This window comes from Chenopodium album, chromosome 2 (assembly GCF_948465745.1).
Source record: "Chenopodium album chromosome 2, dcCheAlbu1.1, whole genome shotgun sequence".
Taxonomy (NCBI): domain Eukaryota; kingdom Viridiplantae; phylum Streptophyta; class Magnoliopsida; order Caryophyllales; family Amaranthaceae; genus Chenopodium; species Chenopodium album.
Window position 1 is genome coordinate 8,689,297 of NC_137835.1, and position 27,368 is coordinate 8,716,664.

General features: G+C 36.7%; 4 protein-coding genes across 5 annotated transcripts; all 4 read left to right on the forward strand.

The window, feature by feature from the left end:
* Positions 1 to 348: 348 nt before the first annotated feature.
* On the forward strand, positions 349 to 1,386 carry LOC145567914 (uncharacterized). The gene is made up of 4 exons (XM_081627339.1): positions 349 to 593; positions 730 to 853; positions 945 to 1,209; positions 1,349 to 1,386. Exons 1-4 carry the CDS (start codon positions 349 to 351, stop codon positions 1,384 to 1,386), a joined length of 672 nt encoding a protein of 223 aa, XP_081483465.1.
* Positions 1,387 to 5,986: 4,600 nt separating this feature from the next.
* LOC145595324 (carbamoyl phosphate synthase small chain, chloroplastic-like) lies at positions 5,987 to 9,882 on the forward strand. Of its 2 annotated transcripts, none has more exons than XM_081651723.1 (11): positions 5,987 to 6,147; positions 6,353 to 6,496; positions 6,768 to 6,900; positions 7,004 to 7,092; positions 7,264 to 7,324; positions 7,406 to 7,473; positions 7,587 to 7,715; positions 7,794 to 7,903; positions 7,996 to 8,343; positions 8,822 to 8,987; positions 9,223 to 9,882. In XM_081651723.1, the coding sequence occupies exons 2-11, from the start codon at positions 6,367 to 6,369 to the stop codon at positions 9,270 to 9,272; spliced, it is 1,284 nt and encodes a 427-aa protein (XP_081507849.1). In that variant the 5' UTR covers positions 5,987 to 6,147; positions 6,353 to 6,366; the 3' UTR covers positions 9,273 to 9,882. The 2 variants fall into 2 exon arrangements, with proteins under 2 accessions (XP_081507849.1, XP_081507841.1); XM_081651715.1 differs by having other exon boundaries at positions 5,989 to 6,147; positions 6,762 to 6,900.
* An 8,425-nt stretch (positions 9,883 to 18,307) lies between these two features.
* Positions 18,308 to 22,943, forward strand: LOC145582323 (uncharacterized). The gene is made up of 9 exons (XM_081639331.1): positions 18,308 to 18,476; positions 18,863 to 18,993; positions 19,306 to 19,360; positions 19,530 to 19,587; positions 19,885 to 19,979; positions 20,103 to 20,206; positions 20,778 to 20,906; positions 21,034 to 22,055; positions 22,628 to 22,943. Exons 2-8 carry the CDS (start codon positions 18,863 to 18,865, stop codon positions 22,040 to 22,042), a joined length of 1,581 nt encoding a protein of 526 aa, XP_081495457.1. The 5' UTR covers positions 18,308 to 18,476; the 3' UTR covers positions 22,043 to 22,055; positions 22,628 to 22,943.
* Positions 22,944 to 24,865: 1,922 nt separating this feature from the next.
* Positions 24,866 to 26,897, forward strand: LOC145582332 (galactoside 2-alpha-L-fucosyltransferase-like). The gene is made up of 2 exons (XM_081639340.1): positions 24,866 to 25,118; positions 25,435 to 26,897. Exons 1-2 carry the CDS (start codon positions 24,866 to 24,868, stop codon positions 26,895 to 26,897), a joined length of 1,716 nt encoding a protein of 571 aa, XP_081495466.1.
* Positions 26,898 to 27,368: the final 471 nt, after the last annotated feature.

Sequence of the window (27,368 nt, forward strand, 5' to 3'; positions counted from 1 at the left end):
GATGATGACGATGGCTTTATTATCTCAAGCGATGAAGAAGAAGAAGAAAGCATTGGCTCCAGTGACAGTGACGAAGAAGAGGACATCGATGTATTTTTAGATGACACTAGTGATAGTAATAATGATAGTGATAATGATAGTGGTAGTAGTGATAAGAGTAATGAAGAGGAGAATATGTAGTTACTCCTTTAACTATTGTCTTCGAATGTTTAGTTTTTAATGACTACTCGGACTTGTAATATTGCATTACATTTTTGGTCTCATTTTATTATTTTAATGTCTTATGGATCTAATTTATGAATTTACAATGTGCGATCATGGTACTAACAACTTTTTCAGGTGGTCATCATGGGAGGAGGAAATAAAGGAGAAACGTCCAAGAGGAGAAAGACTAAGGGGAAATCTCAGGTTGTACGTGTTGACGAGGATGAGTCAATTGAGGAAGAGGAGGCACATGATTTGGGGGCCTCTCAAGAAATCGTTAATCGGAGACAGATTCCTAGGCATGTACAAGGGCAACAGGAGCAACAGGAACAGGAGCTACAGGACCCGCATCCTAATGACTTGCTAGAGTTGGACCCTTCCACACTTTGGTGCGTATGTATTTGTATAATGAAATATCCTTAAATTCGTATTTACTTTGATAAAGTGAATTTGTATTACTTTAACCATGTTTTTTTCACTTTTTGTTGATTATCTACTTACATGAATGTCTATCCTTTATTATAGGTTTGATGATATCCCGGTGAAGAATGTGCTCTCCGACTCGCTAACCGGCTACTATGTTGAGCCTTGGAGGAATTATGGAGAGGTTGATGAAGATTCGAGAGAGCACTTTTGGAACTTGTTCAACGTATGATAACTTTAACCTAACATAATACATGTTTTATAAATTATATTGATGGAGTTGAATTTTGTAATAAAGACATTTTCTTGATTTGCAGAAAAAATTCAAGTGGGCACCTGAGTTAAACAACCAAGTGAAGGACACTTTCAAAGAAAAGTTTGCAAATCGCCTACGTGACACGTTCTACAACATCACACACAGGCTGAATGGTCGCAGACCAAGATGGCTTAATAAGGATGTCCACGAAGCCATGATGCGAATTGTTGCCACCGATCCAGAATATAAGAAGCGGTCGGAACAAAACAAGAAGAACCGAAGAGGCGGATCCATGGAAAATGTCGTTGAACCAACCCACTTTCAAGGTTCAATGTCATCTGTACAACATGCTAAAAGGATGGTAAGGTTCCTACAATATGTCCAGTAACAATTAAGTCATTTGTCTATTAATGAATTTTGGTGGGCTAACATGTTTTCATTGATTTTTTGCATGTATATATAAAGGCTGCAAAAAACCAAGGCCAATTACCAAATGCCCATGATCTTTTCTTGAAGACACACTTTAAGGAAGTGCCTGGAAAAGGCCAAGTGGCTGCCAACAACAAAGCAAAAAGGATTGCGGTAAACACTTATTATATGAGTTGATATATGGCAAATTAGCAAAGTAGAACTCATTATATGCTTATTTGGATGATTTTGGATAAGTTAGGGTCGAAAATTGACATATGTGCTTATTTCTCTTAATTTCTATCCTTAGGCACCTAAAAGCATGTGATATTGGAATGTTAGAAGAAAGAACGAGTCCATTTGCTTGAAAACATAGAAAATAGGCATGGTTTTAGCCATATTGCCCAAATTTGGATGATTTTGGATGAGTTAGGGTCGAAAATTGACATATGTGCTTATTTCTCTTAATTTCTACCCTTAGGTATTTAAAAGTATGTGATATTGGAATGTTAGAAGAAATAACGAGTCCATTTGCTTGAAAACATAGAAAATAGGCATGGTTTTAGCCATATTGCCCAAATTTGGATGAGTTAGGGTCGAAAATTGACATATGTGCTTATTTCTCTTAATTTCTACCCTTAGGTATTTAAAAGTATGTGATATTGGAATGTTAGAAGAAATAACGAGTCCATTTGCTTGAAAACATAGAAAATAGGCATGGTTTTAGCCATATTGCCCAAATTTGGATGATTTTGGATGAGTTAGGGTCGAAAATTGACATATGTGCTTATTTCTCTTAATTTCTATCCTTAGGCACCTAAAAGCATGTGATATTGGAATGTTAGAAGAAAGAACGAGTCCATTTGCTTGAAAACATAGAAAATAGGCATGGTTTTAGCCATATTGCCCAAATTTGGATGATTTTGGATGAGTTAGGGTCGAAAATTGACATATGTGCTTATTTCTCTTAATTTCTATCCTTAGGCACCTAAAAGCATGTGATATTGGAATGTTAGAAGAAAGAACGAGTCCATTTGCTTGAAAACATAGAAAATAGGCATGGTTTTAGCCATATTGCCCAAATTTGGATGATTTTAGATGAGTTAGGGTCGAAAATTGACATATGTGCTTATTTCTCTTAATTTCTATCCTTAGGCACCTAAAAGCAATTGATATTGGAATGTTAGAAGAAAGAAACCTTACATTTGGTTGAAAACTTAGAAAATAGGCATGGTTTTAGCCATATAGGCCAAATTTGGATGATTTTGGATGAGTTAGGGTCCAAAATTGACATATATGCTTATTTCTCTTAATTTCTATCCATAGGCACTTAAAAGTATGTGATATTGGAATGTTAGAAGAAAGAACGAGTCCATTTGCTTGAAAACATAGAAAATAGGCATGGTTTTAGCCATATAGGCCAAATTTGGATGAGTTAGGGTCGAAAATTGACATATGTGCTTATTTCTCTTAATTTCTATCCTTAGGCACCTAAAAGCAATTGATATTGGAATGTTAGAAGAAAGAGCGAGTCCATTTGCTTAAAAACTTAATTTCTATCTTTAGGCACCTAAAAGTATGTGATATTGGAATGTTAGAAGAAAGAGCGAGTCCATTTGCTTGAAAACTTAGAAAATAGGCATGGTTTTAGCCATATAGGCCAAATTTGGATGTTTTTGGATGAGTTAGGGTCGAAAATTGAATTATGTGCTTATTTCTCTTTATTTCTATCCTTAGGCACCTAAAAGTATGTGATATTGGAATGTTAGAAGAAAGAAACCTTACCTTATATTGTTGGTTGTTTTTTTAACAATATTTTTTATTATCTTCAATATTTTGTAGGAGACCTACCAGAAGAAACTCGAAGAAACAAGGAGTCAGGGGGTTCAGAAGAGTCCCAATGAGTTGTACTGGGAGTCGGTTGGTGGGCGCAATAAGAAGGGACGTGTGAAGGGACTTGGCCAAAGTGCAGAGCTCTACTATGGCAAACAGATGGGTCGAGGTTCCCGTTCTTCACAGCAATACACGTCGTCTGTCATTTCTCAAATGCAAGACCAGATGGAACACAGGGTGCAAGCTCTCTAAACTCAAATGGAAGCCCGAATGGCTGAAATGGAGAGGAGACACAAGGAGAGTATGGATGAGATGATGAGTCGTCTCACCAACAACGACTCATGTTCCACCATTCATCCTCAGCATCGAGACCCTAGGGACGACCCGGGTAGTGGTGGAGCAGGCCAGGGTTTCCAGGCGATTGCGTAGCTTAGCTTTAGTCTAGCATAGAATCACTCTAACCTAGCTTTTGTTTGGTATAGATACCAAAATGTGGACTATCTTTTGTACTAGGACATAATTATTATATATATATGTACATAAATATAATTTCGTAGGTCGGTAATTAATTTTTTTAAAACAACAATTTCAGGACTCAATATTTAGTTTTTTTTTTTTTTTGTCGATTTATCATTAAAAAAATTCAGGTTTGAAAATGCAGAAAATTACAGAAAAAATTCAGGTTTGAAAATGCTATTTCTCTAATTTACGACGGAAAATCCGTCGCAAACTATATATTTTGCGACGGAATTGTCCGTCGTAATTTATAATTTGCGACGGAAAATTCTGTCGGCAATATATGGTTTGCGACGGAATTTTCTATCGCAAAATATACATTTCCGACAGAATTTTCCGTCGCAAATTATAAGTTACGACAGAAAATTCCGTCGTAAATATATAGTTTGCGACGGATTTTCCGTCGTAAATTATATTTTGCGAGGCTTTTTTCCGTCGTAAATTATCAATTACGACAGAAAATTCCGTCGTAAATTATAAATTACGACAGAAAATTCCGTCGTAAATTAAAAGTTGCGACGGAAATGTTTCCGTCGGAAGCTTGCGACGGATCTTCAATAAAGGCCAATATCAAGTCCGACGATATTATTTCCGTCGTAATTTCCGTCGTAAAGTAGGTTTACGACGGAAATTCCGTCGCAATATGGCCATTTTCCTACAAAGGGTTTTTCGACGACCATTTACGACGGAATTCCGTCGTAAACCTACTTTACGACGGAATTGACATATGTTACGACGAACTTTTTCCGTCGCAATTTTGCTGTTTTCTTGTAGTGATATAGCATGCGACTATATGCCACGGTAGAGTCGCGTGCTATATGCGACTGTACAGTGGCGTAGTCGCACACTATATGCGACTCCACCACGGTGTAATCGCATGCATGGCCGGCCATAAGGGTGTGCAGCATGAGCTGCCGCACAGGGCCCAACTTTGGTTGGGGCCTCAGATCATTAAAAATGTATAACTGATATATGTTGTAAAATTATTCATGTATACTAATAATGGCTTAGTGGTTTCATGAGCTCTACCATCTTCACTTGCAAGAGGTCATTGGTTCAATTCTCACTAAAGTCCTTTTTTTTTACAAAATGTATTTTTTTTTCCGTATTTGTGAAGAACAACGATTTTGTTTCTTGTATTAAAAAATGTACCTTGAGTAGAGAAAATTCATAAGCCAAATTTTATATTCTATTTTTGCACAGGGCCTCCAAAAAAATTGGGACGGCCCTGATCGCATGCTATATGCGACTATGCCGTGGTGGAGTCGCATATAGCACGCGACTATGCGAATCTAGCGAAAAAAAAAAACTTAATTACCGACGAATTGGCCGGCGTTTTCCCCCACATTTCCCGGCAAACGAACCCTCTTCCCACGCCGTGATTCCATTGTCGTCAGCCTCTTCCTTTTTCCGGTTGATTTGGTATGATAAGTGGTTGATTTGGCGTGATATATAGTGAGAAGATTGGATGATTCCGACGACCTTAGGGTGGTGGTGGTGATGGTGATTTCGGCGACCTTAGGGTGGTGGTGGTGATGGTGTTTAGGGTGATGGTGGTGGAAGGAGTGTGGTTAGTGAGAAAAATTGAATGATGTCAAACATGGAATTTATAAGGGTAGATGAGTCATTTAATACCGCGCCTTAAGTAATTCTATTGTGGCATTTAGTAACCCTCAATTTTTATTGAGAAAGCGTCACGTGGACAATGGTGGGTGATGTCAGCAACTTCTGTTTTAGTAATTGTTAATAGATAAAAAAAGGAAAATTTGCAAATTGCAGCCATTTAAAGTTCGTATTTTGCAAATTGCAGCCATTAAATTTTTTTTTTTGCAAATTGCATCCCAAAAGTTCGTATAAATTGTAAATTGCAGCCTGATTCAATTTTTTCATTAGTTTACATGTTAAAAAATCTTCGGTTAAGGTTTTAGGGGTCATTTTAGCCCTTAGGGGCCCGAATTGAGCTCGGAATTAGCAAAAAAATAACGTAAGTGTCTCATATTTACAGTTTCCCACAAATCGATACATTTTTGTTACGCAAAACGAGATACTTAAAACCTTAATCGAAGATTTTTCAACTTGTAAATCGATGAAAAAATTGAATCGGGCTGCAATTTACAATTTATATGAATTTTTTGCCGCAATTTGTAATTTTTTACTTAAATGGCTGCAATTTGCAAAATACGAACTTTAAATGGCTGCAATTTACAAATTTTTCATAAAAAAAAATAAATAAATAAGTACTCGTATTGCATTTTCAATACTTTATTCCACTATATGTCTATACTCCATCCATACGATTAAGATTAAAAATTAGGGAGTAAAGTTTGTACAGTAATACATACTCATGGTGAAAGAAATGAATGGTTAAGATTGGTAGCATTCGAATAAGAAAAACCCTCCTGCCAAAACATTGCAAAAACAAAATAGCATAAACCCTAAATAGTATTGCTCCACACTCACCAGTCACCACACCGTCTTCCTCTCAGCCCCGCTCTTCATTCCCGGTGGTATATCCGCCACCCTCTTCTCTCTCGTTACTCTTCTCCATTTTACCTGTATTTAGCTTCACTTTAATGTCTTAATTTTCAATTTTAATTGAAATTTCTCTTTCTTTATTTCCTGATAAATTAAGGGTTTTTTTGGCAGAGATTATATTGGGTTATTAGATTTTGAGTATAATACCTGAAATTTGTTAGTTTTAATTCTATTCAGGAAAGAAATTGATTATGGCATGTAGAGCAATGGATTTTGCAGTGGCAATTCCTTTGGGAAATTGGTCTCCTCAAAAAAGAGATGTTAAGTTGTTCAAGGTCAAGTGCTCTGTTGTTTCTCTCACCGAAAATGCTGATGTTTCAGGTATTTATTTATGAGCATTCTTTTATATTACAAAGTATTTGCTCAAAACATGAAATGGTGGTTTGAACGTGTCTCTCTCTTTACTGTGTGTGCTCATGTTTGTTAATGACCTTAACACACAATTTAGGTTGATATTTGTCAATTGTTTGTTACTGCTGCCAACTGAAAAATAATATGCTTCATGAATGCTTAGTTTGTTACTCTCTTTCTGCTCTTTTCCAGTATTCTGTCCAATAATCATATCTGCAACATCATTTCTTGTCAGCCACAGGGTCAGGAGGCAGACCGTGGAAGGTATCAGATGCTAGACTTGTGCTAGAGGATGGTACCATTTGGAAGGCCAAGTCATTTGGTGCTGCTGGGACGCAAGTTGGTGAAGTGGTCTTCAATACTTCATTGACTGGGTGAGTGGACTCCGTCTGTTAAAAGTTCTTCTCATTAGCTGACGTTTAATTACCTGCTTCCACCCTTGGCTTGGTTTGTAGTCTAAAGTGTGTTGTATTTCAGGTATCAGGAAATTCTAACTGATCCTAGTTACGCTGGCCAGTTTGTACTGATGACTAATCCTCATATAGGGAATACTGGTGTGAATTTTGGTGAGTAACGTTTTGTTTCCTCTGATGCATGGAGTAGCATTACAGGACTGATGTATCTGTTTTCAATACGCTTCCTGTTTACCTGTTTCCATATCCGTGCAACACAATTTACAATTGTTGCCAATTCATCTGTCAAAGATGTGTAACTAGATTAGGATTCAATCATTGCAGATGATCAAGAATCAAGTCAATGCTTTCTTGGTGGTCTGGTGATTAGAAGCTTAAGCATCAGGTTGGATTATTTGCATTATTACCTTGGTAATTGCTTTTCTGAAGGATTCCATATGTGCTTATCTTTTTCTTGTTTATGCAGCACTTCAAGCTGGAGATGTGTTGAGACACTTGGAGATTATTTATCCAAAAGAAACATCATGGGTATATGTAAGTTAAAAGCCAGAATTTTGGAAATTTTGATTGGCGAAGAACATGCATTAGTAGTTAGTTTGCATTTGCTTGCCTTTTGACTTTCTGTCAAACTGTCTATTGTGGAATAGATGATGTTGACACTCGTGCTATCACCCGTAGATTGAGGGAAGATGGGAGCCTTATTGGTGTGTTGAGCACGGAAGAATCAAAATCAGACAACCAGTTATTAGAAATGGCTCGTTCTTGGGACATTGTTGGTAATGTTTACTTGGTGTTGAAAATGGATTAGGCTGTCTATTTATTGTTGATCTTAAAATCTGGTTACAATATTGCAGGTGTTGATTTGATAAGTGGTGTTTCATGTCAAGCTCCTTATGAGTGGGTTGACAAAACTGGCAATGATTGGGAATTTAATACAAATGGGAGACCTGGAGAAACTTTCAAGGTCTGTGCTTTGCATCTGCTGCTGTATTGACCCTATATTTGGTTGTAAACTTTCATTGATCAATTCTTTCTGGCTGTGTTTTCAAAATGAAGGTGGTTGCCTATGATTTTGGTATCAAGCATAACATTTTGAGGCGTCTGGCATCATATGGATGTAAAATTACTGTTGTTCCATCAACATGGCCAGCATCAGAGACACTAAAATTGCAACCAGATGGCATTCTATTCAGCAATGGTCCAGGGGATCCTTCAGCAGTTCCATATGCTGTTGATACAGTAAAGGAATTAATTGGACAAGTCCCGATTTTCGGAATTTGTATGGGCCACCAATTGCTGGGCCAAGCATTAGGTGGTAAGACTTATAAAATGAAGTTTGGTCATCATGGAGGAAATCATCCTGTTCGCAATATCAAAAATGGTCAGGTTGAAATTAGTTCACAGGTACTTTATTCACGTGCTATATTTCCTCCTCGTTTTGTGCTTCATCTTTTAATTTCCTTGTGTTGTGCTCCCGTACTCCTCATTTGTTTACTGATGTTTAGAGAACTGTCTATTGGCTCCACAAAATAGTTGCTCACTAGTAGTTTATGTATGATTAATTTTTGAAAGTTTGAAACTATTTCCTTGCTGAGGGACTTCCTGATATATGAGCGGAAATGCGGAGTTTTTAACACTTAGAAGAATAAGAAAATTTGTGTTATGATATCCCAACATGTTTCCCTAATATATTTTTGGGTTTGCAACTGATCTTTATGACATACTGTATAGTTTCTGGATAGGTGAATAAGCACATTCTTTGATAGAATTGAGAACTTCTATAATTATGTAATGGTGGAACTTAAAGATTAAATCCATGCATTCAATCTCTGTTTTAAACATGTAACAGAATAATCTTGATTGTTTGTGTATGATGTGACAGAATCACAACTATGCAGTAGACCCTGCATCACTTCCTGATGGAATTGAAGTGACACACATCAATCTTAATGACGAAAGCTGTGCCGGTCTTGCGTTTCCGGCGAAGAATATCATGTCTCTCCAATATCACCCTGAAGCATCACCAGGACCCCATGATTCAGACCCTGGTATTTACATTTTTTATTTAGGATATTTTGATTCATTTCAATCTCACTGCAACATTACCATTGGTATCATGTCTCTTGTTTATAATCTCTATCATATGCTAACACTAATTGCTTTAGCTTAGTTTCTATTTCAGCATCTGATAGATCAAGTTTAATGCATTTTAGTTACTATGTTGGCGGATGGGTGTATTTTGTTTTTTCTCCTTTATCTGAGTTACCGTTTCTCTTGTTACAGTTTTTGGAGAATTCGTTGACATGATGAGGCGAGTGAAAGCAAATGCTTGAACTAGTGAGGTTATTGCTATTGTTGGACATGGCTATAAGTCCACATATTCTGCAATTAAAGTACATCCATTTACAGATCATCTTTGCACAATGTCCTTGAAGAACAAGGATGTAGGAACAGGGTGATGTCTTGGAAAATGCTCCTTTGTTTTGTGAAGTATAAATTGTTTTGATGCTGCGTATATCTATGGTTTTATTTTGTATCTTAATTCTAGAAAGTCAAGTACAACAGCAAGTACTAGCAAATATGAACTACAGAAGCCCAAACTCTTGCCAGTTGCCACGAGATATCGTTTCGTGTGTCAAAAACTGTGCTAGAAATCTTGTTAAACAAGGGCACATACCAGTATACTACAGGCAAGGTTACAACAGTCATACAACTGGCTGGATGTTGAACATTGTATCGCCAGTGCCCTTATTGCCTACGCTAGATCGAATAATCCTTGCCCGGCTTATGTTCATTGACTGTCTATGTAGTTAATTTTGTACCTTTCTGATCTCCAAGGTGTTGTTTGAATCTTCTTTCTATTCAGAATAAGAAGGCTCAGCCGTAGTTCAAAAGCTTGCCTTCGGTTCGTCAATTGTATTAAAAATCCTTTTATTTGCAGTATACCTATAGCTTTGCCAAAATAAATGCTACTCCTTGTCAAAAAAAAAAAAAAATATATATATATATATATATAAATAAATGCTACTCGTAATTCACTTCTCTCGTGTCATGATCGTCCTGAATCTTGGTAATTACAGATGTAAGGAATTGATGAAAAATAATCGGAATTGGTGAAAACGAAAAAAATGCTAAAGTTGATCGAAACAAAATCTCTGGAGTTGATAAATATCAATAACATATTTACTACTTTCAATACGGAGTATTATATGAAGTACAATAGTAGTAAGTACTAAGTAGTAACTACATAAACTTGCATGGCTCAAATACTCTGTATCCTAAAACTTAAGTTACCATTCCCTCAAAAAAAAAAACAAAAAAAAAAAAAAAAAAAAAAAGTTACCATTTGCGGATAGAGGAGATTGAGACCTATCATACACAAACTCTTAGGCCCTGTTCGAAAAAATTAGCGGTTGCAGATAGCTTATAGCGGTCGAATAATGGGTAGGTTAAGAGTAATGAGTGACTGTCAATCAATTAGTTTTTTTTTTATCCAACAGAGGAAATAAATTCCAAAACGAAAAGAAAAGACAAGCAAACTAACAAAGCAAGAAAGCAGAAACAAAACACCCAGCAAACCCCCACCACCCTACTGCCTAAAAGAAAATAAATTATGGAGGTACAAATCGAGGAGTAGTAACTCCCCTTGCATCCTCCATTAAAATCCTACCAAAATCCACAGTAATAACAAAAATAAGTTTAAGTCTAGTGTCTTGAGTGACTCCGCGGTTGGCCAACCAATCCGCTGCGCGATTTCCTTCTCTATAAATATGTGTCACTTTAACCTTCCAGCTTGAATCTTTTAGCATCCTTAGACAATAAATTGATGTCATGAGCATTTTCCCCTGTTCCTTCCTGACCTTGCTTCAGAATTTGCACACAAGCTTGATTATCCAGCTGAACCTCAAGTTGCTTGATCTGCAAATTTTTTGCCAACTCCAAACCTCTAGTTACAGCCATAATCTCTGCTCGAAATGCATTGCAATGGCCAAAACAAGCTGTAAACCCAGAAACAAATTGCCCTGTATGGTCTCGAATTAATGCCCCTCCACCAGCAGGACCTGGACTCCCTTTAGCAGCTCCATCACTGTTAAGTACATACCACCCCACATCTGGAGCATGCCAAGCAATGTTAACTTCCTGTTTTCTGCAATTAGAGGCTTCTTTATCCTGTTGGTGAGTCTGCAAACTACGAATTGTTTCACTCACTCTTACTCGAATAAAGGCTCCAATATCAACAGGGATATCATTCCCTCGATTGTGCATACGGCAATTTCGCCATCTCCACAACCACCAAAGTGTGACACAAAAAATGGTAGCCCAATCCTCTGAACTGTGATTCGAATCCTTCAAATAATGAGTGATCCAATCCTTGAGATTATGCTGAAAAAATTCCAAGAACACAGTTGGGTGAACAAATTTTCTCCAAACAGCCTTGGCAGCAGGGCAATCTCTCAATAAATGAAGTGTAGTTTCCTCATTTGCTCCACATATATAGCATTTAGGCTGATCAGTCAGTTTGCGTTTGTACAAATTTGAATTGCACAAAATGCGGTCATGACAGACTAACCACATAAAAGCTCTAATGCGCTGCTGCACTGGAGCATTCCACACCAAATTCCAACATACATCATCAACATTGCTTGTCTCGTGCCTCATTACACTCAGAGCGGATTTGATGGTGAACCTCCCTTTCGAATCTCCTTTCCAATAGACTAGGTCCCCCACAGAAGGGTCTTCTCTGACTTCGTAACTTTGAATTAGCTTAAGGGTGTCTTGATCAAGGTATGGAGCGAAAATGTTCCACCTCCACCCCTCACTTGCTTCCCACATTTCTGCTACTGTCGCTCCTTCCAGCTCCACAGGCAGGGGTTGAGTCACAATCTCACTCAAAATACTCTCTCCCACCCATCGATGATCCCAAAAAAGGGTGTGTGCACCATTGCTTATGGCTGATTTTAACCCTTCACCAAGTACCTTCGCATTCTCCGTAATACCACTCCACACATTCGACATTCCCGCCTTAGGCACAAACATATCCACATCACAACGACCCTTACAATATTTGTCCCTAAGAACTCTAGACCAAAGCGCATTTGGTTCCGTTAACATCCTCCAACCTAGCTTGGTAAGGAATGCAGCATTGGCTTGTTTAGCCGATACAATTCCTATTCCCCCATGTTCTTTTGGCTTTTGGAGTGTTTCCCATGAAATGAGGTGAACCTTGCGCTTGTCCTCATCACCCCCCCAAATAAATCTTCTTGTCTTCTTATCAATCTCTTCACACACCGATTTCGGCACCTTGGCAGTTTGCATAGAGTAGTATGACATTGTAGACAAAGTAGAACGAGCCAAAGTTATTCGGCCTGCTAATGACAAGTACTTGGATTTCCACCCAACAAGTTTACGGTCTATTTTCTCACAAAGGTGACTGAACGTGTCCTTGGTTACACGACTCGTGAGGGTCGGCATCCCAAGATAAAGACCAAGGTCAGTCGTTACTTCCATGTGCAACTCATTATTAATTTCTTGTTGCAAATTATGATCCACATTCTGTGAAAAATAAATGCGGGACTTTGGCAAACTTACCTTCTGTCCCGACGCACTGCAGAATCTGTCAAGGCACGATTGTATTAATTTGGCTTGATCAACACTTGCCTCAGCAAACAAAACTATATCATCCGCAAAAAACAGATTGGATAAGCTCGGACCATCCCTACTTGCTTTGATCGGCTTCCAAAGTCCATGGACAATTGCTTCTTCAATGATTTGATAGAATCGCTCCATGCACATAACAAACAAGTAAGGGGACAAGGGATCCCCTTGTCTTATCCCTTGACTTGGCTTGAAACTATTCGAAGGCTCTCCATTCCATAGTACTTGTAAAGAAGACGTAGTTATACATTCCATAATTTCAATCATCGTAATAGGGAGATTCATTTGAACAAGAGTATCACGAATAAAGGACCATCGGAGCCTATCATAAGCTTTTTCGAAGTCAATTTTGATAGCCATGTAACCCTTGACACCTTGTTTCTTTTTCATTGTGTGGAGCACCTCTTGCATTATCACGATGTTATCCGTAATTTGTCTACCCGGCACAAAACTTGATTGAGTATTAGAGATCAAGACAGGCAAAGCCGGCTTAAGGCGATTAATAATCACCTTCGTAACAGCCTTATAAACAACATTACATAATCCTATTGGCCGAAATTGAGAAGCTAACTCAGGATTTTCAAGCTTAGGAATTAGAGCAATGAACGTAGCATTGAAGTTATCAGGGATACCTTTGCCTTCCAATATTGGAATAATAGTGTCATACACTTTTTGAGCAATTAATTCCCAATTCTTCTGGTAAAACAATGCTTGAAAGCCGTCGGGCCCCGACGCCTTCAAAGAAGACATCTCTTTAATAACTGCATCAATTTCCACCTTAGCATATGGACGAGTAAGCATACTCCAATGTTGCATTGAGAGCTCGGGAAAAATATCTTGAGGGACATCAAATACATCAGGATCTCCTTCTTCTGTAAAAAGGGATGAGAAATACCCCACGATATGCTCCTTAATCTCATCTTTATTCTGGATCCAAGTCCCATCATTGCCCTTAATGGCTATAATGCGATTTCTCCATCTTCTCACAATCGTACTTAAATGGAAAAAGGTCGTATTTCTATCCCCATCCTTTAACCAATCTATTCTAGATTTTTGATACCACAAAGTTTCCTCTCGGTTAAGAACTTCATCCAATTCACTGTCAATCAATTAGTAGTGGGTAAAGATTAACTATTAAAGAACAAACTTTTAAATAAATCGGATGTACAATAAAATATTGTTCATTAGTTTTAAAGTTACCCTAATTATGAATAAAAGTTACCCTCTCATAAATAAAAGTTAAAAGTTACTCAAAAAATTATAAAAGGTAAAAGTGACCCTAAATTTGATAAAATAACCCCGATGTACAGTAAAATACTGTACACCAGATGTATACAAAAGTTACTCTTTAGTAAAAGCAATTGTTGAAATAGTGATATATACAATAAAAATATACATAAATATTGTTTATGTAATAATAAATGACAAATGCTACTTGCTAATTTTAAAACACTATTTTTTTAACGTTCGAGAAAAGCTACTCAAATGTTATCTCACTACTAACCGCTACCTAAACTTCTATTGATGACAAACACTTTTTTTTTCCTAATTGTTTTAACCACTAACAAGTAACAACTACCTAAACCGCACGCTACTGCCAAGTAAGACCTTTGTCTTAACTACTAGGTCAAGATATCATTAGTCTCTAAAGATAGCATAGAAACATAGTAAATAAAAAAAAACCGCCGCATCTAATAGGCGTAACAACTTTTCCTTGCTGAAAAGGGTACAAACTCTACTTGTCACTGTACACGTAAAATAATTAAGCCGGTCGAGTTGAATTCAATTACTAGTTAGTTGTCAAATTATTTTCAGCTCATATGAAAAAATCCATAAAATAAAATGAGTAAGACAATATGTAAAACTTTAATTCTAATTGTGCATATTGTTCGATTAAATGTGCAATTTATTTCTAATTCAATTTTGAGGTGCTTATGTTTTTTTTAAGTATAATACGAAGTATACATATTTTTATAACCCCACTAGTTATATTTGGATTAAGGATTCTCTTACCTTTTTCCCCCACTTTTATAATGTCTAGCCCACTAACTCGGATCAAAAGAAGTGTGAGAGGCTTCAACCTAGTACGGTTCTTCTCCTTACCAACCAAAAAAAAATAATAAAAAAAAATAACAAAAATAAATGTACATATTTTGATATCTACCCAAGAAAAAAAAGTTAGAGATTGAAATTATGCACATAAATTGATAACTTGATTTAAATAATAATCCTTTTTCCCTTTTTCCATTTTTCCCCCTTTAAGAATTATTTTATACGGAGTATAATCCTGAGGCTATGTTCAATTCAAGAGATTTTTATATTTGATCAAAGTTTTACTTTATTTGTACATTAAGGGTCTGTTTCGATTTACTTAAAACAACTGAACTGAATAGAGTTGAAATGAATTGTTTATGAAAGAAGGAAATTAGATAATGAGTTGAATTAAACTGAATTGATTGGAGCTGAACTAAACTGAAATTAAGCTGAACAGAACATGACCTAAGTCATTAGATAAAAAGTTGTTAAATAAAATGTCATTAAGTCAAATTATTCTATGCCCCAAACATGATATTTTCATAACATATATTACGAGATTAAAGATAAATAACGATAAATAATTAGTTTATTTCTTAAATAAGCAAATATCAATTTAAATGAGTTGAATTGTTTCTTAAATAAGCGAATACTATGTATTAGCTTAAATGAGTGATATTGAATATATAACCTTAATCTGTATACTTCCTCAATTCATTTTTTTTTTAGAGAGCCACAACTCACAAGTGCGGGTGATGAAAATCGATCCCAAGGTTTCCTAGAATTGGAAGGGAAAGTTTAATTAGTTGAGCTATACCTCACTCAATCATTTGACATATGTCACAATTGGCATAGAAGTTTGACCATTATTATTAGTGATTGATATGCGAGGCAAAATATAGTCAAGTGAGATTTTGTTAGATTCGTTTTCTGCTATGTATTTTCAAAATTACAATTTTTTTTTTCTAAATTCTTACTAATTAAGAATAAAAAATTTGTAATGATTATGAATTGCTTAGAAAGTGTTAATTTCTCTTTTAAAATTAATGGGCAAATCTCAGGTTCGGTTAGTCCTACTAGAGGTCTGAGACAAGGTGACCCTATTTCGCCATATCTCTTTCTGTTGTGTGCTGATGCGTTTTCTATGCTTTTGAATAAGGCGGCGGCAAGTAATCTTATCCACGGGGCTAGAATTTGCAGAGGAGCCCCGCGGGTGTCTCATTTATTTTTTGCCGATGACAGTATCCTTTTTGCTAGAGCCAATTTGCAAGAATGCTCCGTTGTAGCTGATATTATCAGCAAATATGAGAGGGCATCGGGTCAGAAAGTCAATCTTAGCAAGACAGAAGTCACTTTTAGTAAAAAGGTTAATGCTGCTCGGAGGGAAGAGATCGTTGAGGTTTTGGGTGTTCGGGAAGTGGAAAGGCATGAAAAATATCTTGGTCTCCCAACCATAATTGGTAGATCAAAGAAGGTGATTTTTGCAGGGTTAAAGGAGAGATTGTGGAAGAAACTTCAGGGGTGGAAGGAGAAATTGCTTTCGAGACCGGGGAAGGAAGTTTTGATCAAAGCAGTTGCACAAGCTATCCCGACCTATATGATGAGTATTTTTAAGATCCCCGATACTTTAATTGATGAGATTCATGCTCTATTGGCTCGCTTTTGGTGGGGGTCGACAGATACGACATGGAAATTACATTGGCAACGGTGGGGCTTGTTGTGTCAACCGAAGTGTAGAGGTGGTCTTGGTTTTCGGGATCTTAAGTGTTTCAACCAAGCGCTCCTAGCCAAGCAGGTATGGCGCCTACATCATAATTCGAATTCTTTGTTGCATTCTGTTCTTAAGCCAAAATATTATAAAAATTGTGATGTGTTGGCTGCGAGCATTGGGTATGATCCTAGCTTTGCCTGGAGAAGTATGTGGGGAGCCCGTGCTCTTCTCCTTGAGGGGCTAAAATGGAGAGTGGGTAATGGTGTATCGATTGGGGTATGGGACGAAGCTTGGTTGCCTGGTGAAACTTCTTATTTGGTTCCTACTCCTTCGGTTGATAGTGACTTAAACCTTAGAGTGTGTGATTTGATTGATCATAACACTAATTCTTGGGATGTTGATATGGTTAATTCTACCTTTGTTGAGAATGAGAGGTCGTTAGTCTTATCTATTCCGTTGTCGTACCGCTGCCCCATTGATGTAATGTATTGGTGGCCGAGCAAAAATGGGGTCTATAGTGTAAGATCGGGGTACTGGTTGAGTAAGAGCATAATTGAGTCTAGCCATGACACTACGTGGGATGAGGCATGGAAGGTGATTTGGCGAATGAAGGCGCCACCCAAGCTTTGTCACTTCTTGTGGAGAGCGTGTAAAGGATTTTTAGCGGTGCGAGAAAGGCTCTATTATCGTCATTTGCTCCCTGATAAATTATGCACTATTTGTGGGATTGGGGAGGAGTCCATTATCCATGCGACTTTCGATTGCTTCGATGCCAAAGCAATTTGGGCAGCTAGCAATTTCGTCGGGATTATTAACCAAGCTCCTGCAATGTCCTTTGCTGCGAGACTTCTATGGCTGCACGAAAAGGTATCTAAGGAGGAATTCATTACTGTTTCCTCTCTTATTTGGGCTTCATGGTGCTGCAGAAATAAAAGGGTGTTTAATGGCGAGCCGTTTGATCCCATTGATGTAGCTTCTGGCATGACAAGTTGGGTGGTGGACCACAATAGTTACACCTCCAAAGTTCACCCAACTACTACCCAGATGCCGAATGTTTGTGCTGTTTCGTGGCAGCTCCCTCCGTGTGGTGTTATTAAGGTTAATTGTGATGCTCAAGTGGGGGCGGAGACAAGCTTGGGAACGGTCCTAAGGGATGAGAAGGGGGCGTTGGTGGCTGCTGCTGTGAGAAGGGGCTCGGTTGGTTGGTCAGTGGAGGTTGCTGAAGCTGAAGCCGTGCGTTTTGGGTTGAGAATTGCTGCCAGGTTGGGGCATAGGATGATTCAGGTTGAGAGTGACGCAGCTAATGTAATCTCGGGGATTAAACGACGTTCCACAGGATGTTCTCCTTTCTATCTACTTCTTGATGATATTTGCTCTATTTCTATGTCTTTCAATTCATGTTCTTTTTCTCATGTTAAGAGGGCGGGGAATACTTTAGCCCATTTGGTGGCAAGATGGGACTCTAGGGGTTGTGATGAACTTGTTTGTTGTGGTCCTTTCCCTGAGACTTTGGCGGATCTTGATTTAATTTAATATAATCCCCGTCGTCCTTTTTCAAAAAAAAATTGTAATGATTGAAATTAAACATTAACAAACGAAAAAGCTAAAAACCAAACAATTGGAAATAAAATGGAAGAAAAGTACACTCCATATGTAGTATTAAAATTTTCTAATGTTTCTATAACTAGTTTTCGAGTAAGGTCTATTTTTCGAGTCAGGTCCATTTTTAACATCTCGTATATATATTCGTACATTGTACTCACTATTGACAAAGAGGCGGATGAGCACCTAGCCCTTGAGGCCTTGACTATACGTTACGGAGTAGTAAAAAGGTGTGGACTGTGGAGTAGTAACTTCTAACGTAAGCTTTCGTTATTAGAGACTAGAGAGAGTACCAAAAAAAAAAAGGGCAAAGCATTTAAAAGAGACCCCAAATTGAACTTCCTCAATTCAACACTTCCCGTTAAAACTCCATCTTCTCTCTCCTCTTCCCTATTTTTTCTCTCTCATATTTTTTCCCGCTACTTCATTCTACCCAAAAACTAAACCCTAATTCCCAAAAAACAAAAAAAAGTTCAATCTTTTTTTCTCTAATTTGATTCTCTAGCTAGCGGTTACGAATTCTCAGAAATCTGAGGTTAGTTCTTTCCAAAATTAATTTATTGTGGAATTATTAATTTATATGATTATGGAAATATTCGTAATTTTGTCAACTGGTAACGGATGAATTTTGTGTCGGTTTTATTATTGATGAGGTTGTGTTATTAAATTCAATTTATACGTTGATTGTTTATTTTTGGATTTAATAGTGATTTTTGACTGAAGTTTTTGATTAATATCTACTGAAGAAACAGAGTTTGTGACTATGATGATTTCAGTGAACCTGAATTTTTTGGAATCTGTATGTTTTCGTTGTATTCTTTCAAATTTTGGTGCAGATTTATGCTTATCATTGTGATTTTTGTATGATTTGATCAATAAGACGAACTAGTAGTTGTAATAATTATTTTTGGGATGATGAAGATGATTGAGGTGAAGAATGAGGATGATGAGTGGAATTTAGGTTCTCCTGATGGTGTTGCGATTGCTTCGAATTCGTCGATGTCGTGTAGCAGTTGTGAAAATGCTACCCCGAGATCTACACCATTGCACGGGTATGCATGTTTCTTAATTTCAAAATTTAAACTTTCATATTCTAGACGATCTACTCGTCCAACCATTTTTCGTATTCCATAAACGCCATTTATGTGAGTGATTACCTTCGCGGCGCAGTGTGTGTATGGGGAGAGTGAGGATTGAGTTTTGGAGTGACTTGGTTATATGCATAACTATTTATCAATGTAACAATGTTTATGCTTTAGTTTGTCTGTTTGAGGAGGTATTTTTGTTCTTTAGTAGTTTAGTGTTGAAATAGGCATTCAAATTATGGTAGAGGCTGATCCATTAATGTTGTTTGTGTTGATTAGAAGGACAAGTGGTCCGACAAGACGCTCATCAAAGGGTGGGTGGACAGAGGAAGAGGTGAGTGGTAGCTCTTAGAACCTCCATATTTTGATAATCATGCTTTAAATTGTGACACTAGTTTAGTGTTTAATCAGATGTGTATGTGTAGTGGTGTAGTGTAGTGTAGTGTATGACTAGATTAAATCAATGTGTTTGCCTCATATTGGCTTGCTGATCTTGAAAACAGGACAATCTTCTCACGGCTGCTGTAAAGAAACACAATGGGAAGAATTGGAAAAAAATAGGCGAGTACAAATCTTTATACATAGTAGTTTCATTTGTTTTTTTAGTACTCCGAATTGTTGAAGGATTTAGTGTTAATTGCTGTAAGAAACTTTTGTTCAGCTGAAATATGATAGACCTTGATGGCATTGCAATCAGTTTGAATTTAGCTGTTTAACATAAAAAGGTTAAATGCTTGATCAAGGAATTTATGTCAGTTGAATTTTTTACATGGTCAATATGTACTTTAATTGTATCTAGTGAAGTTCTTGTAGTTGCTTATAAGCTGTTAATTGACTATGTCTTTGAATATCCTACAGCTGAGCATTTTTCGGGAAGGACAGATGTGCAATGCCTACATCGGTGGCAAAAAGTTCTTAATCCCGAACTGGTTAAAGGACCCTGGACAAAGGAGGTGAATTTAACAATTTAAACTCTTTCTCACTGGAAGTGGCTTCTAGAGACTCGATATTGTGTTTGTTGATATTTCTGATGCCTATGAATATTGTGTTTGATTAACTTATCTATCATCTTTTAGGAGGATGATTGTATCATGGAGATGGTTCAGATGCATGGTTGCAAGAGCTGGTCTGTCATTGCAAAGAGGTTGCCTGGTCGGATAGGCAAGCAATGTCGAGAGAGGTAAATATTTCTCTAGTGCATTATATCCCTGATCCTGACATGCAAAAATGTATGAATATTGTGTGAAAGGATATGGTGAAATATTTTTCTGATCATTACCTTCTGACACATTTTGCCTATAATGATTTTCTCTGTTCTACTTTTATCAGTTAGACAGCTAAATGTTTATAATGGGAAATTGATTGTGCATTATAATTTGCTTGTTTGGGATAAAAGGTTTGGATGGTCAAAAGAGGGATCATCTGGCATTGCTTAGTAATCCCACTACTAATGCTAAATGTTGAGGCAAAGGTTCTAAAATATACCATATACTAGTAGTACTTATTTAAAAATGATGAAAATCGAAAAGGGAAATCTCTGTATTTCTATTATGATAGGCAATAAAAGATTGTCATTTTTTCTGGTTGAATGTAAATTATATATGTAGCTATTATGATCTCTCTCTCTCTGTTTCTGCATTTCTGCTCACTAAAAGCAAATAAGAATACAAGGCAACTAATTGGAGGCAAAAGTTTGTTTTGTTTAATTTTGGTTTTTCTTTTCCTCCCCCTCATTTTTGGTTCTCATGTAGGTGGCACAACCATCTTGACCCTGCGATAAAGAAAGATGCCTGGACAGAGGAGGAAGAATCACTTCTTACTTACTATCACCAGAGATATGGCAACAAGTGGGCAGAAATAGCAAGATTTCTTCCAGGAAGGTATTTGTATTTAAATTGGCAATCTTACCATGACTAAATGCTGACATGATACAGATTGTTTACTGTTTAGGTGCAGTCAATTTTCAGCAATAATTATGTTTTGACTTCTTGTGTCGGAAACATGCAGGACGGACAATGCCATAAAAAATCACTGGAATAGCTCTTTAAAAAAGAAGTTGGATGCAAGATCGCCTCATGGTTTTACCCAGAGCATAAACACGACTACATTCGAAGCAAACTGTTATGAGGGAAAGTTAGACCTCTGCAGAGTCAAAGCTGCAGCAAATGTTTATGAAGATAGCTGCACAGCATCAATCTATGGTACTGAAACTTGCTCTACTGAATTAGCCCTTGGAAATACTCCTGGAAATTCTTACCGTTCAGAAATTAGACTAAACCGACCAAGCAGGATGTTGTTTGATGAACAAGATGCTCCTCTTGGTGCAGATCTTCAGCTATCTAGTACAGCTACTGCAGGTTCTCGCTTGAATTTTCCTTCAACAAACTATAAGGCTACACCCTTAACTATGTTAGCACTGGAGTCTCCCAAAAGGCCAAGAAGTGGTAGCAAAACTGTTGATCAGGTGTTCAGGAGTTTAGACAAGCCTTTCTTGAGTTTAGGAATGTCTAGTTTCAGTGGGGATGATGCTCAGGGCAAGAAGAAAAACAGAATTAATGGTATATCTACATATTCTGAAGGTACAAGTTACGGAAATCTGTGCTATGAGCCTCCTGGGTTAAGAATTTCAGAGACTGGCCAGTTATATGGAGTCAATTATGTAGAGAACAATGATGCTCAAACTAACAGTCCATTATATCTTTCTACACCACCTAGTCATGTATATACCCCTACAAGTACTGGCAGTCCAGAATCTATATTGAGGAATTCTGCTATGAGCTTTAGCATGCCTTCTATAATAAGAAAGAAAAGTTCAAGTAAATTGAGAAATTCCGCCGAGAAAGGGATGGGGATGCAAGATTTCAGGAAGGCTGAAACTTCAGCAGCTCATAAGCCTGTTGAGAGATGCCTTGAACTTTCATTCGACTTGGAAGCAGATGTTGGTGCAGTGAAATGTGGCGCTTCTGTTGCAACTCCAGGTGAAGTTGTTGGCTTGAAGACAATGTCAATATCTTGATATTACCCTATTGGTAACTTCTAATCTGTTGATGCCCCTCTCCTCTGAATTGACCTGTTTCCTTAATAGCATCATACAATTTTTTGTTTTTTGTTCCTCTGAAGCCTTATGCAGTGATATTCAATATTCATAGGTTATGATATGTGTATGATCTATGAGCTTGTAGGTTGTTTCTTCTTCTTTTTATTCTTTCGTCGTTAACATTCCTGGCCATATCCCTAACCCGGCATCACATTGTGTAGGTGTATGACAGCTTTCAGAAAAGGGACACATTCTAAATTTTCTTTTATATAAGCCATAGATAATTATATCTTGGGATTGCCCTACTTACAGGCTCAAAATCTGTCTTTTTGGTTTTGTGGTATTTGTCTGCCTGCACGGTAGTGTCAGTTTAAATCTTATCTGATTCAATGATGCTGATAACATGATTTCTTGGAAATACAACAATGACATTGCTATAGGCTTGCTAATTAACGCTTATCTATTTTGTTGCCTGCTTAAGGACACTTCTTCAGAAAGTCTTGCTTTACTTTAACTTGCATTTGCTGTTACGACATACTAATAATATGAGCTGTGTACTTGCAGACTCTGAAGCTGTTCTTTGTGTGGCTGTTGGGCAGTCCAACAACTTGGACGAGAAGGGTGGGAGTGAGATAAGACTCGACCTAAATAGGTGAAAAGAAAGGCATGTTTTAAACTTTGGCCTTTACAATAAAGGGAAATGTAAATTTTTTAGAATTGGTAGTTCCTTAGATAACAAAATTTTGGAAAACATTCATAAAAATTGTACATAATATCTTCTAATAAAATTGGTTGTACTGAAGGAAGAAGTTGGAAACCATGCTTGATTGCTTGGCGGCTTTGCGCCAGTATCTTGGCAATAAGTTGTTTTGTAACCTGTTTAGTTTACCAGTGAGACAATCTTTGAAGAAATAAAAAAACGAGATCACTTACTCATTGAGTAATTGATGTTATCTGTTGTTTTATGGACACACTTTCTCATTAAATCTTTGAGAGAAAGCATTAAGAAAAAGTGTTATGTTATTGTCACATGAATGTACATGGCTTATTATAGTCGATCTATTCATTGCTTCCTGTCCCAACCTGTCAAGTATGACTTGTTACGGTTACTAAAATACAATTTTGTTCATCGATATATTTATTTATGTAATATGAAGTATTATAAACAAAAAAAATTAATATTTTTAAAAAGTGATCAAGACAAAAATAACATCACACTAGACAATTTTTTCCCTGTGCTTTGTTATAAATGCCACTCCCTCCGTTTCAACTTGCTTTATTTCTCCATTTGCAGAGTGTTAGGAGAAATTGGAGAAAGTATTCCTAACAAAATATGAAGATAGTGGGGTAGGTGAAAGAATTAAAATTTGTAAAAAAACAAATGTAGGAAAAAGAATTGGAGGAGAGAGAATATGAAATTAATAAAACATGATTTATGTTGGGTCCACTAGATGAGATAAATGAATTTAATATTATAAAAGCTTTTCAAATAAGAAAATGAAACAAGGTATTTAAAAACTGCCGGAAAAAGAAAGTGAAGCAAATATTTAAAAAGGGAGGGACTATCAAAGTGTATTGTTGATTTTGTTATAATTAAAACTCGTACAACAATTATGTTGAGACAGAGGGTAGTTTATCAAGGTACATGAGTAACAGTAACATGACGTGCAAATTGTTGACGTGAATCATGTTGTTTTAATTCTTTCAAATACCTCAATAGATAGTTATTCTGTTAATCTGTTTCCTTTTTTCTGGCAGGATGTACTGTATTACTTTTGATAAGTTGTACTCTGTATTTTTTACGGAGTAAAACATTATTCTTCATGTAATAAATACATACGTAGTATGTTGGTTAGTGGAGTATACTTTTGTTAGGCCTAGAAGTAAGGTTAAGCAAAATTGTCGTTTAATTAAGCCATATAATTGGTTCATTTAGTTTCGTCTCTTTTTGGTGAAAACGTAGCTTTTATAAATCATCTCCTTAACTTCAATAATACCCTTTTGAATTGAGTTTGTGTCTTAATCATTTGGGTAATCATTATCGTTATTACATTTATTTATGCTTTTATAATTTTTGGGGTTGAAGGTTTTGTTCCATAAAACTAGCAGTACTAGTAATTGTTGTATACTTGTATGTTATAATCGTACTCGTAGCTGTAAGCAATTGTGGTACTTGCTAGGTTATATGTTACTTGTTATGGAGTACTCCGTATATGTTAGAGGTTAATCGTCAAATTAGTTATCTAAACAATTACTGTTCAGTAAAATTAGAAGTTAGATTAATAAAACATTAAATTGATCTAATCCGTATTTTTTTTTACTTCCAAACTTGTTCTTTCTGAATTTTAGAGTTTAAATAGAAAGATGCGTCAGTTAAAGATTTTCATAAATATACAAATAACAAGCTTTTAAGCTGTATACTGTTCTTACTGTCCAGAAAATAACAGCAGCTTGATGTTACTACTACTAGTCTACTACTCCATTTATAGGTCATTTCACTGAAATTCCAGTAAAAAAAAAATAAAAAATTCCTGCCTGTTAATTGAAGTGCAAGAAAACCCATCTTTTTGTTTACTTAAAGCACCCATTTTGCATGTGAGCTGCTGAATTAGTACACTAAATTTAGCTAAGACAGCTTCAGATAACACCCTTTTATGACTCTTATGCATATATATTAACCCAATTCTAGTAACTTAAAGTAGCAGGTTTACATCATTATTTCTAGTACTTAACTTATTATTGATTGATCGCGTAATTTTGATTGTTGAGGATGTTTTGGCTCATTATTTGGTTTTAACAAAAATGAGAACACTGCACATCTCTCAAACTATGCAACTCGTTGAACGATTTACTGAGAGGGTCACTGAAGGATGGAAGTATTCAAGAGTCACTTTAATCTTGATTGTTTGTCTCATAAGTCTGCCTGTTTTCCTGATCTTGTTCAAAGACTCGAAACCTCTTTCTGAGCCATTTGATACAACTGAGAAACCTTTGAAGGAGAGCTCAACTAAGCTGCTGGGAGGAATTTCACAGGATGTTACACCATTGGCTGCAGGTAATGGTCTTATAACAGCACATTAGTCTGGATTAACTACAAATGTGCAAAGCTGATCTTTTCGGTCCGGCCATATACATTGTGCCAGGCCGATTAAAGGCTAAATAACTGAAGATTAGGCCACTAACCGGGCCAGAAAATTGGACCCGAAACCAGCCTGAATGTCAGATTTGATCTTTTCTACACTAGAATATATTCATAGTTCCTTCTAGTTGTGTGCTTGATTTCAATTTGTTAAAGTATGATTATTGCAAATTTTTGGTTATTTGTGTGATTATATGAATTGCTCACAATTTTGTCACTGATTTATTCACAGATGGGCAGAACAGTTCATCAAATACTACTATTCCTAGCAGCAAGCCTGTTATCGAGCAGCACAAACTGGTTGATGAGCTTATAGCTTCAGGATTTGTTAAAGAATCATGCATAAGCAGGTACCAGTACTCTTCATACCATAAAAACAAGCCTTATAAACCATCATCTTATTTGATTTCCAAATTACGGAGCTATGAAGAACTCCATACACGGTGTGGACCGCAATCATTGTCCTACAGAAAAATTATAAGCAAGCTATCAAGAACACAGCACATACATGATAGTGAGACCACACCATGCAAGTACTTAGTTTGGACACCTGCAAATGGATTAGGAAATAGAATGGTTAGCATGGCTTCAGCTTTCCTATATTCCCTTCTTGAAAATCGAGTTTTCCTTGTTGAGTTTGAGGCCGATATGGATGGCCTCTTTTGTGAACCATTTCCTAATTCAACATGGCTTCTACCCAAAAAATTCCCTCATAAAAACCGTTGGAGTCAACTACCAACCTTTAAAAACAGGGCAAATTCAGGGGAAAGTGGGCTTTCGCCGTCTTTTGTACACCTTGATATACAACATGGGCATGGTGATCATAACATCCGGCATTTTCATTGCAATGATACTCTTGTCTCCCTACAGAAAATCCCTGTTTTGATCATAATATCAGACCAATATTTCGCGCCTTCATTATTCATGAGTTCATCCTTTAAGCAAGAGTTAAATAAAATGTTCCTAGAGAAGGATGCAGTGTTTCACCAATTAGGACACTATCTTTTTAGCCCTTCCAATGAGGCTTGGGGACTAATCACAAGATTTTATGAAGCCTACTTAGCTAAAGCAGATGAGAAAATCGGCCTCCAAATAAGGGTCTTTGATCATCAACACGTTCCATTCCAGAATATAATGTCACAAATTTTATCATGCACCCAATCCCATAACATACTACCCTCATTGGATAACACAAAAAAATCTCTAGAATTTCCATGGCAAAACACAACCTCGAAATCAAAAGCTGTACTAGTAGCATCATTATATCCCGAGTATGCTGAGAGGTTGAGGAGTATGTATTGGACAAGGCCAACGACGAATGGAGATGTGATAGGAGTTTATCAACCAAGCCATGAAGAATACCAAAAATTTGGTGACAACATACATAACATGAAAGCATTGGCTGAAATATATCTGCTTAGTTTGTGTGATGTGTTAGTGACTAGTCCTCAGTCCACTTTTGGGTATGTTGCCCAAAGTTTAGGGGGGTTGAGACCATGGATCATGGTTAGTTTAGGGAAGAACAAGCACTCGGATCCACCTTGTAAACAAGGCATTTCTATGGAGCCTTGTTTTCATACTCCTCCACAATATGATTGCAAGGGCAAGACTAGGATTACTAACTTTACCAATCTTTATCCTCATATAAATGCTTGTGATGATTTGTGGTGGGGAATTAAGTTAGTTGATTTATGATCTTTTGAGCTTCAATAATGTATTTGTAATTAATTCATAATGACTCCTATGACTATTGTATGTTTTTTGAATTGTACAAAAATGAGTTTCTTAATTAGAATACAAAGTTATATTTATACAAAATTATACGGTATTGATTATTAGACGATAATATTTTGTGTGTATTCTCTATCAATATGTGATGTCCGGCTTCAAAATACTAGTATTAAGATGAACTAGATAGAATAAGATAGACATGCATTACTTTGGGCACTTAGGAGTTCACTGTTCAGCCCAATCCAAAATCTATATTGAGGGGAAAGTGTTGTTTGATCCATCTTTACAATCTGGTAGATGCAGTCTAATATGCCTCTAGTTGCTTGAAAAGTTTACCATTTTCTAATATTGTGTCAAGGTAGGGGTTTTGAAAAAGCCAAATGGAGTTATATACGACTAATCCGGTTTTAAGGTTAAAAAATTGTTGGAAAAGAC

Coding starts and splice junctions, on each gene's coding strand:
- LOC145567914 (XM_081627339.1), top strand. CDS start 349: ATGGGAGGAGGAAATAAAGGAGAAACGTCCAAGAGGAGAAAGACTAAG. Junction 854..944: donor ACTTTTGGAACTTGTTCAAC/GTATGATAACTT, acceptor CTTGATTTGCAG/AAAAAATTCAAGTGGGCACC. Junction 1,210..1,348: donor TGAACCAACCCACTTTCAAG/GTTCAATGTCAT, acceptor GTATATATAAAG/GCTGCAAAAAACCAAGGCCA.
- LOC145595324 (XM_081651715.1), top strand. CDS start 6,367: ATGGCATGTAGAGCAATGGATTTTGCAGTGGCAATTCCTTTGGGAAAT. Junction 8,344..8,821: donor AGGTTGAAATTAGTTCACAG/GTACTTTATTCA, acceptor ATGATGTGACAG/AATCACAACTATGCAGTAGA. Junction 8,988..9,222: donor ACCCCATGATTCAGACCCTG/GTATTTACATTT, acceptor CTCTTGTTACAG/TTTTTGGAGAATTCGTTGAC.
- LOC145582323 (XM_081639331.1), top strand. CDS start 18,863: ATGATTGAGGTGAAGAATGAGGATGATGAGTGGAATTTAGGTTCTCCT. Junction 19,361..19,529: donor GTGGGTGGACAGAGGAAGAG/GTGAGTGGTAGC, acceptor TCTTGAAAACAG/GACAATCTTCTCACGGCTGC. Junction 20,207..20,777: donor GGCAAGCAATGTCGAGAGAG/GTAAATATTTCT, acceptor GTTCTCATGTAG/GTGGCACAACCATCTTGACC.
- LOC145582332 (XM_081639340.1), top strand. CDS start 24,866: ATGAGAACACTGCACATCTCTCAAACTATGCAACTCGTTGAACGATTT. Junction 25,119..25,434: donor TGTTACACCATTGGCTGCAG/GTAATGGTCTTA, acceptor ATTTATTCACAG/ATGGGCAGAACAGTTCATCA.